General features: G+C 40.0%; 1 protein-coding gene across 1 annotated transcript; it reads left to right on the forward strand.

Moving 5' to 3' along the window:
- LOC141427102 (uncharacterized) lies at window positions 1-12,847 on the forward strand. Its single transcript, XM_074086333.1, has 11 exons — window positions 1-218; window positions 1,460-1,609; window positions 4,012-4,108; window positions 4,713-4,842; window positions 5,392-5,470; window positions 6,959-7,121; window positions 9,240-9,647; window positions 9,727-9,900; window positions 9,975-10,121; window positions 11,692-11,768; window positions 12,412-12,847. The coding sequence occupies exons 1-11, from the start codon at window positions 105-107 to the stop codon at window positions 12,781-12,783; spliced, it is 1,911 nt and encodes a 636-aa protein (XP_073942434.1). The 5' UTR covers window positions 1-104; the 3' UTR covers window positions 12,784-12,847.
- Window positions 12,848-14,642: the final 1,795 nt, after the last annotated feature.

A 14,642-nucleotide genomic window follows, 5' to 3' on the forward strand; every position in this document is an offset into this window, starting at 1 on the left:
ACGCTATGACAATTCCGACATCTGTCAATCTTACTGCCATCAAAATCGTAAATACATACCGAAACATAACAATGACTAAAATTAAACGGTGAAGTGAAGACAAAATGCGCAGTGCTATTGTGGTAGCGGCGCTTCTGTCGGTTGCGGAGGGTAGCATCAAATACTGCGGCGCCAAGATGTGTGGAGGCACCAATGAACACACGTTCTGCAAATACCATGTAAGGCTACATACTTTCGTATTCTCAATTTATTATTTTCATGGTGTTTCTCCGACATCGACTTATTCTCTGCCGGAATTTGCCGCCTATTTGTGGGTCTCGAGACAGTGTGTGTATGCTTTTTGCGCTACTTGTATAATAGTATCAATTCATTAGTTAGTAGTTTTTTACTGTATATTTTTGCTTTGTGATTCCCTCTTTCAAGGAATAGCAACTGCCTCTTTCATTTCCTCTTTTTTTTTATTGAGAGTAATCGACATCACGCTGGCTCAATCGTCTAGTATAGCCAAAATTAAAAAAAAAAAATGCTGCATTTCAACGGGTGACACTCTTTACCGGTCCGGATAATACCGACCCTGTTTTTCGTGTACACGCCCATAGAAGCATACTAAAAGAGAACAAGTAGGCTCACTACGAACAAAAGTGCATCGCGCGGCTTAAATGCGTGCGCGCCGGTTGGCGCCGGTACGCACGCACCCGACGCACGCACACACTGATAATTTAAGGAGGATTAAGTTTTCTTAAGTCAAGGCTGCGCTGCCGCCGGTGCCGTATGTTTCGATTTTAGCTCGTTCGTCTTGCGCTCGCTTCGCGAAATGATCACCTTTTACGTTCGCGTATGCCTGTACTCGTACTTACGTATTTTTTGTATTAGGTATAGTTGTATATTAGTGTTACATTAACAAGGAAGGGTACCCATCCGACTCTGATTTGATTTATTTTGATATATGTTATAGTCTAAAATAACGGACACGTATTTTTTTTAGCTGCCCAAACTCAACCTGTTTGGAGAAAATGTCCTTCAAAGTACTGAAAATTTACCAAACCTAATTTCTGTTGAGAGATTTGTTCAAGAAAATTGATAATAATTACTGGTTTCGTTATATGTTGGAGAACATGAAAAAAGAATGGAGGCGTGTTTTGTCATTTCACCACAAACTCATTTTTTTTTTCTTTCGTTAAGTTAAGCCTCCGGATTTCCCACACTCCGTACGAAACAGTAGCAAACTACTATATCACGCCGGTATTCTGTGGGAGTGTGGTAGGCAGTAACCCGGTCGAGCTGGCCCATTCGTATAGAAAGTTGCTATCTCACTGTCACTCCAAACTAGTTAGGTATACTATAATAATAACTAAATGAGTTAATTGCAAGCAAGACCGCAACGTCAAAAAAATCTCACGATACTAACGCCATCTAGCGATATTCCGCCGGTCTTTTAGTTCTCATTCCGCCCCTTCAGGGTCCCGCGACTGACTGCGTGGGCTACATCGAAGACCGGCTGACGCACGACGAGCGCACGCGCGTGCTGGCCCGGCTCAACCGGCGGCGCAGCGAGGCGGCCGGCGGGAAGCTCCCGCGGCTGCCCACTGCTGGGAACATGCTCAAGCTGGTAGCCCAACGCGACGCTGTTCTACCTAGGACGGTTTCAAACTAGCGTTGTTAGAATGTGTTTTTAACCCTCGACGCAAAAAAGGGGTGTTATAAGTTTGTCCGCTATGTGTGTCTGTGTGTGTGTGTGTGTGTGTGTGTGTGTTTGTCTGTGGCACCGTAGCTCTTAAACGGGTGGACCGATTTGAATGCGGTTTTTTTATTTGCAATCAGGTTTTATAGCGAGTTCTTAGACATGTTTCATCAAACTCGGTTCAGCCGCTTTTGAGATATTGAACTTTGAAGTGACAAAGTCGGGGGCTTTCCAACTTTTTGTTGGTTAGGTTAGTTCATAAACCAATAGAAACGCTTAATTTACAAACAACAAATACAAAGCCTCGCACAGCACATCTCTGGTGGAAACAGCTGAGCCGAGCGAGGCGAGGTAAATCAGTTTCTATCGGTTAATGAAAAACACGCTGCTTTAGATTAGCGATTCTTTCTGGTCGTCTACGGTCGTATTTGGCATACCGTAAACTGCATCAACTTTGCCCTCTGGCCCCAACTTTGCCTGACTCGATTTAGAGTCGATAATTTAGCACTCTTATAGGTTGTACGCTTTTATCTACACGGGAATTATTATTACGGGGGGGATAAAAGTTTAAAAACCTAAAGGGTGCTAAGTTTTCGACTCTAAACCGTATCAGGCAATGTTGGGGCCAGAAGGCAAAGTAGAAGCAGTTTACGGTACTTAAGCATTTAGGCGCAAGCCACACAAACGTGGAACGGGCGCGTGTTTCAACCGCAGCTCCCCTCTAATCAGTCTTCATACTAAATGTATAGAAACGTCGCGATCCAAAGCAGACTTGCCTTCGGAATCCAAAAGCTTTATGAATGAAATGTAAATTTCAGTTTTTTTTTTTTATTTATGACGGTGGAAGCAGTCTACACTTCCACTGAACGTAGATAATAGTTAGTGTTTAGTTTTGTAACTAAGGGACCCCATAAATCCCTGTAATATTATTATTATTTTGTATTTTTTTTTTATTTAATTCTATACTGTAGTTTTTAAGTATTTTATTTGTAATTATTTTATGTTGAAATGACTTTCTGCCAAGTTTCTTGCGGCGCATTCTTCTTGGCAATGATGGTCTTTCCGAAAGCGCTGGTAGTTTAAAAAATGACGTGTAAAAGTGCCCATTGCGGCCTATTTACTGAATAAATGATTTGAATTTGAATTTTTGAATTAGACGGAAGAGACGAGACGTAGCCCCGTCGCGACGCGCCCCGCGACGTCTCTTCTGTGTGGCTGCGCCTAATTCGTGCTAGTTAAAGCCGATAAAACCGAAACGAGTTTATACGTAGTGCCACCAGAATTGAGGTCACACACACAAGAACATGCCAAGTAATGGCAGCGGGATTTTGACATTCATTAATTTATTTTATTCATTCTCCTTTTGTTACTTCACTTCAACTCTCGTGGCACTACCTATACGCGCTCATACCTGCGTGTTCAAAGCTCGAAAAAAACTAAATCGCGCTTCCAAAAACGAGCTTATACGCGCGAATAAAACACTAGTCTGAAACCGCCCCTACTAGCCGTTTAGTTTCAAGATGACCTTTGGACCTTTTAGTTAGTTTTTAGGGTTCGGTAGCCAAAATGGCAAAACGGAACCCATATAGTTTCGCCATATCTGTCTGTTTGTGTCTCCGCCCGGCCGCAACTTGGCTCGGAGACTATTAGTGCTAGGAAGCTGTGATTTTGCACGGATATATGTCGGCCTTTCCCATTCATCTGTGCCACAGATCTGTGCACTAGTCTAATTACCGTGTCGCTTTTTTCCCACAACTGTGACACGGTAATTGCACTTGAGTGCACAGATAAACGAGAATGGACAACCGGCCTTTCTCATTCCTCTGTGCACTCAGTCTTATTACTAATTACCGTGTCGCTTTTTTCCCACAACTGTGACACGGTAATTGCACTTGAGTGCACAGATAAACGAGAATGGACAACCGGCCTTTTCATTCATCTGTGCACTCAGTCTTATTACTAATTACAGTATCGCTTTTTTCCGGATATAGTGACACGGTAATGAGATTGAGTGCACATGTGAATAGGAATGGCTGATGTAACAACGATGCTGGCAAAATGGTACAAACAATTTTTGAAAAAAAAAAAGGGTGTTGGGAAAATATATACCTAAAACTGGAAGATTCTGTACAAAATACAGTCCCTAGAACAATATTGCTTAATTTTTTCGTAAAGGCTACGGAACTCTATCTCGGGCGTGTCTGACACGCTCTTGGTTGTTTTTTTTTTAATATTGAGCCTCAAAATGACCATGTGAGATGGGCATTTTCAACTTATCAAATTTGGTCAAGTTATTACGGATGTATTGAACTGATGACGGTGTTTCCTAGCACTGGGTGGACGAGCTAGCGCGCGAGGCCCAACTGTGGGCAGACCAGTGCATGCCGCCCAACAACCCCGAGGAGCACGACGACTGTCGCGATCTCTGTAAATATATCACAAACTAATAATCTTACTAGTAATATAAACTAGTCGTTACCCACGACTCCGTTTGCGTAAAATTCGTTTATCGCTATCCCGCGGGAACTGCAATTTTTCGGGATAAAACTATCCTATGTCCTTCCCCGGGACTACCTGTATACCGAATTTTGTCTAAATCGGTTCTGGGGTTTGGACGTGACAGACAAAGCCCTGTGTAGAAATCATCACAGGACCCCAGTGTTTCTTTTATAACGCCATTTTTTTACAGTTGTAATGTCTTTTTATTATTGTTTTTACTTTAATTATTATTTAATTTAATTTAAAAAAATGCAATTATATTCAAATTCATTTAATTGTTGTAGAACATTACACGGGTTACCAAATTACCTAAAATAGAATAAATAATGATTTCATTATTACAGAGATGAGAAACACTTAATTTACCTATCCTCCCACAGCACAGCTCCAGTGGAAACAGCTGAGCGTAGCGAGGATAGATAAATGAGGGGTTTCTATTGGTTCATGACAAACACCCTCCTCCTCACAATACAGGGTGTGTATATCTCTACTCTAGTTGAAACGCAGTCCTCTAAAGCGAGCATGTTTTTAGTTTCAATAACAGTGGGTCAGTGCGTATCGTCGGTGGTGGGCGAGGCGCCCGGGCTCCGGCCCGAGTCCATGGTCGACACGTGGTACCTACAGGGGCTCCAGTACAAAGGGAACGTCACTACATACGTCAGGTGAGTCCGTAAGTCAATAGGTTATCAAGAAACTCATTTCTTGTGGATGGCAATCTAGCACCGTTCACCTCCTGAGTCCTGACAGTTTTTTAACAAAATTAGCGTTTAAGACCTAGACGTTGGTGACCTGTTTTGTTATTTTGGACATTATTTCAAAATTCTTAGAATTCTTTATTCAATGAACAATTTATTCTTTATAAAGAACTTAAGCGAAACTTATTTCCCACGAACGACTAAACTATGGAACCAGTTTCCTGGGACCGCATTCCCGGAGCAGCACAACTTAGGGATCTTCAAAAAACGAGCCTATCAATGTCTCAAAGGGCCGGTAGTCAGTTCAACTTAACCCGGAAAAGGTGCTTTTACTCGTCCACTAAACTCCCTTAAACTTAACTAACGTAACTTAACATAGCTCAGGATTATTTTTCTAACAAAATTAGTGATGTTAGTTGAACAAATAAATAAATAATTAAATGGTGTCCACCGGTAAACCGTCCTCAGGCACAAATTCGTGATCCATTCTTTTAACTATATCTGTTTATCCAACAGTTCCGATAAGTACGCCGATTTCGGACAGATGATTTGGGCGCATACGTTCATGGTGGGCTGTGCTCGCAGTCGCTTCACGGTAGGTGTTCAAGCGCCATCTAAGTGACGCTTTCATAACTAACTCGCTAGATCCTTTTACCTAAGCTAGAAAGCAATTAAGCTTTAAGACACGACCCACAGAGGGCGTGATTTTAAATAAATTTGGTTCTAAGTATTGTAGAGGGCGCTGCTTGACTTTATATAAGCGCATGCGCAACTCAGCTCAGCCATTCTTTTCGCTTCAGTTTTTAAACTGAAGTATATTCAGTTAACATACAAGCTGTTTGACTTCATCCCCACCTGCCAAGGCTTTGTCAAGGCTCCGTCTCCACCAGAGGTGTGCGAGGATGTGTTGCGGGAATGTGTTTTTCATGAACCAATAAGGGGCCATTCATTTATTACGTAAGACAATTTAGGGGGGGGGGAGGGGGGTCGACCATGTCTTATTTTTTCATACAAGGGGGTGGGAGGGGGTCTTGATAGTTCTTACGTACGATCACAAAAAAGCGCAAAGTTAAGATTATACTTTGAAAAAGCGCGCGCTCGGATTCTGTCTTTTCACTGAAAATATTTTTCGTAATTGATTCTAAAACTGTAAACTACTCAGGACTATCCTGTACAAACCTATAGGTTGGGTTAGGTTAGTTTTATGACAATCCAGAAGTATTTAAAGTAAAAAAAAACGTTCTTCCATGTGAAACAGTTGGGAAATGAAACATTCGATATTATAGAGACAAGTACCAACAGCTGTTTTTCACCTCATCGTCGAATTTTTAACATCCGCTGAAGATGCCTCGTACAGAGTTGAAACCTGAAACACGAATCCGGAGTAGGTATTTAGTAGTAGTGGTTTTAGTTGCGGGTCTAGTTGAACTGCATCTACAACTTTACACAAGAGCGATTTTGCATAGTTTGACCGCATTATATTGCGGGGAAGTAAATTGAATTTATTTATTTTAACATGGGCTCTCTCAAAGTAACGCTTCAATCTACACACTGACATCAGCTACTGCTGTGTCAAAGGAAACTTTTCAAAATTGCGGAATTTTTCATATATGATTTTGGATACTTCTCAAAATTTTGTATGGGGATTGAGAGTTTCCGTTTCTTAAATTTTAATTTCCTAAGTATCTTGTGAAAATTCCCATCAACTTCCGAGAACATTTCCAACTTTTTGGAAACTTCCCGCAACTTGTACATCTGTAACATCAGCTAATACCACAATACTTGATGAATATGGGTAGACCATAGTACCTAAGTATTAAAATTTGTTGAACATCTACCCTTCATGTGAACATTGATTAATGTGAAAGTTATTATTACTCGTTGTTAGCGTAATAAGTTCCGCGGCCATATTGCCTATCATTTCTAGCGCTCGCGATCGCAATCAAATGACAGTTTTTGTATGCGTAATCTGTCATTTGATTGCTTTCGCGAGCGTCAGAAACGTTAGCCAATACCGCCTCCGGTTGTGGTAATAGTTATATGGTCAACAACGAAATTTTAAAACATTATGATTAATGGCCAGTCTCCTGACTACGTACACGAGCGCGCGCGCACCGTGATCCGGCTGGTGTGCAACTTCGCGCCGCGCGGTCCCGCCGGCGAGCTGTGGCTGCCCGCCGCGCCCGGCGCCGCCTGTCCCACGCACACGCAGCGAGACACGCAGCTGCCCAACTTGTGCAACCAGGGTAGGTAACCGCGTATCACAGCGTAAGTAAGTGAGCTGTGGCCCTCGTAAGCTCACAGCGTAAGCTCACAGCGTAAGTAATCAAATACTACAGAGAGCTGAGGCCCAATATGTGCTCACAGCATAAGTAACCGCGTACAACAGTGAGCTGTGGCCTGTGCTCACAGCGTAACTAACCGCATACAACAGTGAGCTGTGGCCCCATGCTCACAGAGTAAGCAATCAAATACCTACTACATAGAGCTGAGGTCTAGCCTGTGCTCACAGCGTAACTAACCGCATACAACAGTGAGCTGTGGCTCCATGCTCACAGAGTAAGCAATCAAATACCTACTACATAGAGCTGAGGTCAGCACAGCCAGCCCCGGATCTACGATTTTTTCGAACCGGGGCAAAACCTTGATGGTGGCGCCCCCTCCCTTCAGTGTTTGATAAAAACTGTTAAAACCACAGATATGGATGTTAAAACTGCCAATGAGTATCATTTTTCTTCTTCATTTCTTGTCTCAAGGATTTGGCGCCCCCATGAAAGTGCCCCGGTTTGCCCCCCCCCTTAGATCCGGGGCTACTCACAGCGTAAGTATTCGTACTACAGAGAGTTGTGGGCCAGCCTGTGCTCGCTCATGGCGTAAGCGACTGCATACAATAGTCAGCTGTGCCTCAGCTTGTGCTGAAAGCGTAAGTAAACCACAGTGTTAGTGATATAAAAGGGATATAGCTGTATAAAATATTCTTTGCTAGGTAGAGGTTAATTGTATTTGAAAGCGTTGGCAGGCCTCCCACCAGGTGGACTGACGAACCGGTGGATGCTAGTGGTGAGTTGTCGTTCATTGTGGCGTTCTAAGGGGGAGGCCTTTGTTCAGCAATGGACGTCTTCGGGCTGATGATGATGGCTCATTATATTAAAAGACGACAAGTAAATTATTATAACCTAACCTAAGAATGTCGTTTTCAAACGTCTTTTTTTGGTAATGGTAGGTACCACTTGTTTATAGAATTGTCAACAGAGCTAAGGTAAAAGTCGAGTTCTAATATTCAGTTTATGTCAGTTGGCTACAAGTGAAGGTAATATAAGGATGTTAATACAAAAAAGATTAAGATAGAATATATTTAAGTGCCACAACAACAACACAAAGTACATCAAATAAGACTTAGGGGCTGTTTCACCACCCATTGATTAGTCTTAACTGACGGTTAAATGTGATGCCGTCTCCGTCTATTCGAACAAAACAGATAGAGATGGCATCACATTTAACCATCAGTTAAGACTAATCAATGGGTGGTGAAATAGCCCCTTAGCCTACTATATTATATTAAGTAACTGGTTCCCTTTATTTTGCATAATAGATTCTCCGAAATACACTTCGCAATATAATTTTTTTAGCCGAATGACACTTTTGCATAATAATTATCAGTTCGAATAATAGTCATTTCTCAGAATATCAAACAGCAGCACTGTTTTCGCCGAATATACTTCTGCAGAATATTAAATAGCAGAACATGTATGCGAAAAAATATATGAAAAAAGTAAATCGGTGATATTATGATTCTTCTCAAGATTCTAATAGGAAACGAAAGTATGACATTGGAATTTATGCAAATTATTAGTGAACCTTTATTAAACACTAGAGTTTACCCTCGGCTTCGCACGCGTAAACTATTAAATCTGGTATAATTGAAATTCCGGGATTTTATGAAATTTCCCTTTGAATTCCCAAAACTTATATCGTGGTCTTCATTGAGGTTGTGCTAAGAACAACTGACCAACATTTCATGACTCTAAACCCAACGGTTGAAATTTCAAGATTTAATCCCTATCGCGTGGGTATATCGGGACCGCCTACACTACATACCAACGCTACGCTACATACCAAATTTCATCCAAATGCGTCCAGCCGTTGTAGCGTGAAGAAATAATACACAGAAACTTTCGCATTTATAATATAAGTAGGATTGTGAGTGTATCTTCAAAGAAAATGTATGTTATTTGTTATTAATCTTAATGATCAAATCTTTTTCATCCCAGAACTCATTCAGGTAATTCAATATAAAGGAAACCACAGTGTTTTTATTGTTAAATTCGTTAAAGGATTTGTCAATTTATGTACCTATTTTTTAGCAAACCTTACAAGCAATATTGGTCCATCAAACGATATGACTTTAAAGGAACGGTCACTTTTGAATGCAGTTCTCGAAATAGAACGTAACCAATTACTGGAGCACCCCGGCAGTCTTGACGAGTTATATTTAACCAACATGGCAATCGCTACGCTGAATCACCCTGTAACTACTGAATCATACTTCAAAACTACATACAAGCAAGATATTATTGAATCTACAATTTTCGAAGATGATAAACAGATCGACAAAGCTCGGAATAGTATTCGAGAGACTACTAAAGTGATTTCGAAAATGGAGCATAAAAACAGGCGTCCCAAAACAACCAAATTAATTACGAGGTTAAGTATGGTTGGACGACCAAAATCATATGATGTCGAGGAACTAGAAGATCCATATATGGAAGGATGTAAGTGACACGCAGAATTGTGAGAGTAATCTGTAATATGTTGAATGGCATGCTACTGATGATGATACAATTGTTACAGATGCAAACACAAGATCAGTTGAAACTGCTACTTTGAATGAAAAGGATCTTTATGCTGAATATGAAGAGCAAGATATCTCAGAGACTACTGCAGAATATGACATTAAAACTACTTTAAAGGATGCAGTAGTATCAACAACAATGTCCATTTCAGAGTTGGAATTGTATTCAACTGGTCTGTATAGTAAAGATTGTTTAAAAATAATCAAAATAATCAAGATTTTAACAGTGTTTATGGTATAATTGCAGAAGAAGTATCTTCCACCCAAAATTTAGCTGTGCATCCTTCCATCACAGTCTCGAATAGTTTAAGGACAGAAGCAGAGAATATTAAAAACCATCATCTGTTAAGATTGTTAGAGTTAAGCAAAATGAATGAAGAGTTTCCGTCTAATCGTAAGTGAAAGAATTTGGTCACCTTGTTTCACTCCCTTCTGTATCGCGAAAGTAGGACCCGGAGAATGAAGTTTTACGCATGCTGTGCTTTTGCGATAGATTGCGCCAATGAGTTCAACATAGGTAGGCTCTACCTGTTGACTACGTAGTGCAGATATTATTGCACTATGCTTAACACTGTCAAAAGCCTTGCTGTAGTCAACAAATGCCAAGTAAATGGGCTTATTAAACTCATTGGCTTTTTCCATCACCTGGTTTAGGGAGTGAAGGTGGTCTATTGTGGAGAATGATGGTCGGAAACCAGCCTGTTCTGGGGGTTGGCGTTGATCCAGTAGTGGGCCGATCCGGTTCTGGAGGGTTCTAGTGAACAGTTTGTACAAGTGGGACACGAAGCTAATGGCTCTATGATTATTTATGTCGGTTTTGTCGCCTTTTTGTGCAATAATATTATATCTGAATGGCAGAGAAGTTGAGGCATTGAGCCAGTTTGCAACATAGTGTTAAATAGGTTGGAAATATGGGGTAGTAGGATATTTTTGACTATTCTCAAGGAAAATTATTAGAGCAGCTATAACTGGAGTTATGGGTGTCGCGAGATGGATCAGAATATAAGGACTTGTAAAAATTTGAGGCAATCTTTATGACCTTGTCTCTACTAGAATGTTTCACACCACTATAGTCTCTTAGAGTAGTTATCCAAGGTTTCTCCCTGTTGATTCCTTGCCTAGCAACTCTCAGAGACGTTTGTTTATTTATCGCTACCTCGACTAGCTTTGTACTTATGAATGTAAAAAAAAACTACCACCGGTTCGGAAAAAAACTCTGTTGTGAAGAACCCGGCAAGAAACTCAACGACGTTTAAATTAATTTAAAACATATTTTTATCTACAACGTCACCTATTTAATGACTTATGTCAAAGTATTTCACACAACATATTCACAACGTATTTAATACATTTTTAACACAGCAGATTCGCTATTTGAAGTATCATAATTATTTCGAAACATTCCTTTCCGTGATATAATCATTAATACCACGCCTTAGATACCTAATGTCTTGACGTCATAACGCAAAGACTTAAAGAGGCAACATTAAATTCATTTTTAGAGAAATAGATGGAATACAAACTTCATCGTTCGTATCTTCTTATTCTTTAATAGATATTAATAATTTTTACGTCTTCAACCTTATTTTCCAGTTTTGTATCGTGTTAAATTTATAAAGAGAAAATTAGCGTTCCATGCAATTATATTCACTATTGGCTGTGAGCACCTACCCTAGAGCAGGTTCTAACTAACGTAACCAACAAAAATTTGGAAAACCCGCGACTTTGTCACTTCAAAGTTCAATATCTCAAAAACGGCCAGACCGATTTTGATGAAACCTGTCTAAGAACCATCTCTAAAAAACCTGATTTCAAATAAAAAAAACCGCATTCAAATCGGTCCGACCGCTTAAGAGCTACGGTGCCACAGACAGACATACAGACACATATAGCGATCAAACTTATAACACCCCTCTTTTTGCATCGGGGGTTAAAGGATACTGATATGTTTTTTTTACTCGTAGCACAAACCGCCGAAGCCCTGCAAGATGCGCTGGAGCATGTAGAAAAAACTCTCTCTGCAGGTGAAACGTCCGGCAAGGTACCGTTTAATCCATAATTCTATGATTTTGTATACAGTTTATTAATAAATTCTATTCCATTTCACACCTCTCCATTCCATTCCATTCTATTCCATCCTATTCCATTCCGTTCTATTCCATTCCATTCTATTTTATTCGATTCTAATTTGGAGCCTCGTGTATATGCGGTGTAACCATCAGCCTAAGTAGTCTATCAATTTTTAAACAAGTTTCAATCAAATTAATATGTCGCTAAAGTCGAACTTTCAAGATGACAGGCACGTCTATTGGCATTACTGTTTTATTCCATCAAAACATAAATGTGAAATGAGAGCCATGTTCAATATTATGATAAAATGCCTTGATTTTTGACTCTAAATGGGTGCCAAGTTCAATGGTCAGTCCTGAAATTTATTTATACAATATAAAATATGATTGGTTTTTATGTTTTTGTATTTTTTCAATCTATTTACTTTTACTCCCGTGAAATATGAAACCATATCAAAAACTACCAGCAGCAGTTGTCCAGCGGTGGTGTAGGGGTTATAGCACCCAGCACGGATTGCTGAGGACCTGGGTTCGATTCCCAGCGCTGGTCTCTTTTTCTGTTTTTTCTGTGCATCCATGTCTCAGTTTGCATTAATAATGTTCGTATACCACTAGGTCCGTCGCGAGCTCAGAAGGGATTCTGGTCATCCACGGCAGGAAGACTTATCCCAAGATTACGCGAACCAAGACGAGAGCCAAGATCTTAACGCGCCAAATATTGATTTGAAAAGACTTAAGGCTATTCGGGACTCCCAACGAAAAAGCCGGGCCGAACGAGAGTACCCCGATTCACGGGAGGATCCCGACCCGCCGGCCCCTCAGGATAGCCCCATCAGGACCCTGGACAAAACCCCAACCCTCAACATGATTATCAAATACTTACCCTTTATGAAAGAGTATCAGAAATACATGAGCCTCTCTTCTAATAACAGCCCTTGTGTTGTTATCATATTTGTATCTCTATGTGTTAGTTTAGGATCGATGTAATATTATTTCCGTTTTTAACTATTTGTAATATTTGTAACGTACATTAAAGTTTATTTCAGTCTAAGAAGTGCTTTTATTGATTTAAAATTTTAAAACATCTTCCGTAGATGTGAACTTTCCTCAAAATCTACATTTACAAAACGTAGTCTTAATAATATACGCCGCGTGCGGACGGACAGAAAGAAATACAGACATGGCGAAACTATAAGGGTTCTGTTTTTGACATTTTGGCTACGGAACCCTAAAAAACGAAAAGACGCGTTTTCTCAGAGTTAAATTTTCCACCAAAGATGCGATGCGAGACCAATAGAAACGCTTAATATGCGGTATATCCTCGCACAGCACATCTCTGGAAATAGGCTGAGGGCAGCGAGGCTAGGTAAATGAGGCGTTACTATTGGTTTATGAAAAACATATTCCTCGCAACGCAACACATCCTTGCACAGCTCTGGTGGAAACGGAGCCGAAAGATCGCTCTAGAACAATCGAGATCGATCGTTTGCTTCTCGTCGTTAAAACCTTTTCCGAGATATACGATGTAAATAAATCGATTTAAACAAAAGTAATTGGTCTCGCAATGTCTGTCCATCTCTGTCCATCTTCAAGGGAAACTTTTGTTCTGCCATTAAACTTTTGCCGAGAACGGGTTGCTCTACTTATATAACTATAGTTTGGGTATTACGTGAATAAAATATACAAGAATTGAAAGAAAGAAAATACAAGACATACATGACGCTAAATAGGTCCCCACTCAGCATGATGCCAATGCTCTTTTAAAAGTAATAAGATATACTGACTAATGCAAAGTCAAAAAGTCAAAGTCAAAAGTGTTTTATTTGTGAAACATAGGTGATGGCTGCATAAATACAGAGATGTTACATTTTTCGTGTTTTGCCAGTTGGCGTACAAAAACATTGGCTATTAAGCCAGATCTTAACCTATTATATTTATAATTACAGCTTTCTAGCGCTAGCAGTATAAAGCCGCGGATAGATGTCGTAGTCTTCGACTTTGGGCTTCTAACAGCAAGGCTACTACGAAACTCGAAACTCGAAGTTCGTGTCGTGCGGTCCCTCTCGCTCTCGTATTAAATAGTGTAAGTGTCAGACCGCACGACACGAACTTCGAGTTTCGAAGTAGCCCTGCTGATTCTCATTCGTCCTTAATTACCGCCCTTACAATGTATTATTTTTCATAAAAAACTTAATTGAACATGACAACGCGTGTCAAACATTACAATTTCATTGTTTTCTTAATTGACAGACTAATACCAAGTTAACCGCTTTCGAGTATGTAATCCAAATGAGGTAACCAAGTTACACTAATTACATTATTCGGGTTTTCTTTGTTAAATGTGTTTTGAATTTAATATGTATCCAGGTCCAGAACGTGCTTCACTATCTTGGTTGAAGTTATTTTCAGTTGAAATAGGACATGAGTTAAATTGTTATGACTGCGTGGCCGTAAAACGACGGAGTTTGGTTTTTGTGAAAAGTCTAGTTTGTGCTCAGTATAAAATTTTATGCAGGCGTAGCGACTCTCCCCGGCTTCGTACGGGTGTAACTTTAAAAAGGTGTTTAAATAAAGAAGGCCTAGAATCAAACGCACATACATATTAGGTAAATATTCAAATTAAATTTTGGTGAACATTACTCGGGAATTTGCAAAGCCTACATTGACCATTTAAATGCATTATTTATTTATTTTTATAAAGATAACATATTATATAACTACTGCCGTAATTTTTGACAAATGGAGCCTTATTACTGTCAGTTTGCCTGTCTGTCACAAGGCTGTATATGTATGATATATAACCGTAGGTAGGTAATAAAAGACAGCTAAAGTTTACGTATATAATG

Source organism: Choristoneura fumiferana, chromosome 4 (assembly GCF_025370935.1).
Source record: "Choristoneura fumiferana chromosome 4, NRCan_CFum_1, whole genome shotgun sequence".
Classification (NCBI taxonomy): domain Eukaryota; kingdom Metazoa; phylum Arthropoda; class Insecta; order Lepidoptera; family Tortricidae; genus Choristoneura; species Choristoneura fumiferana.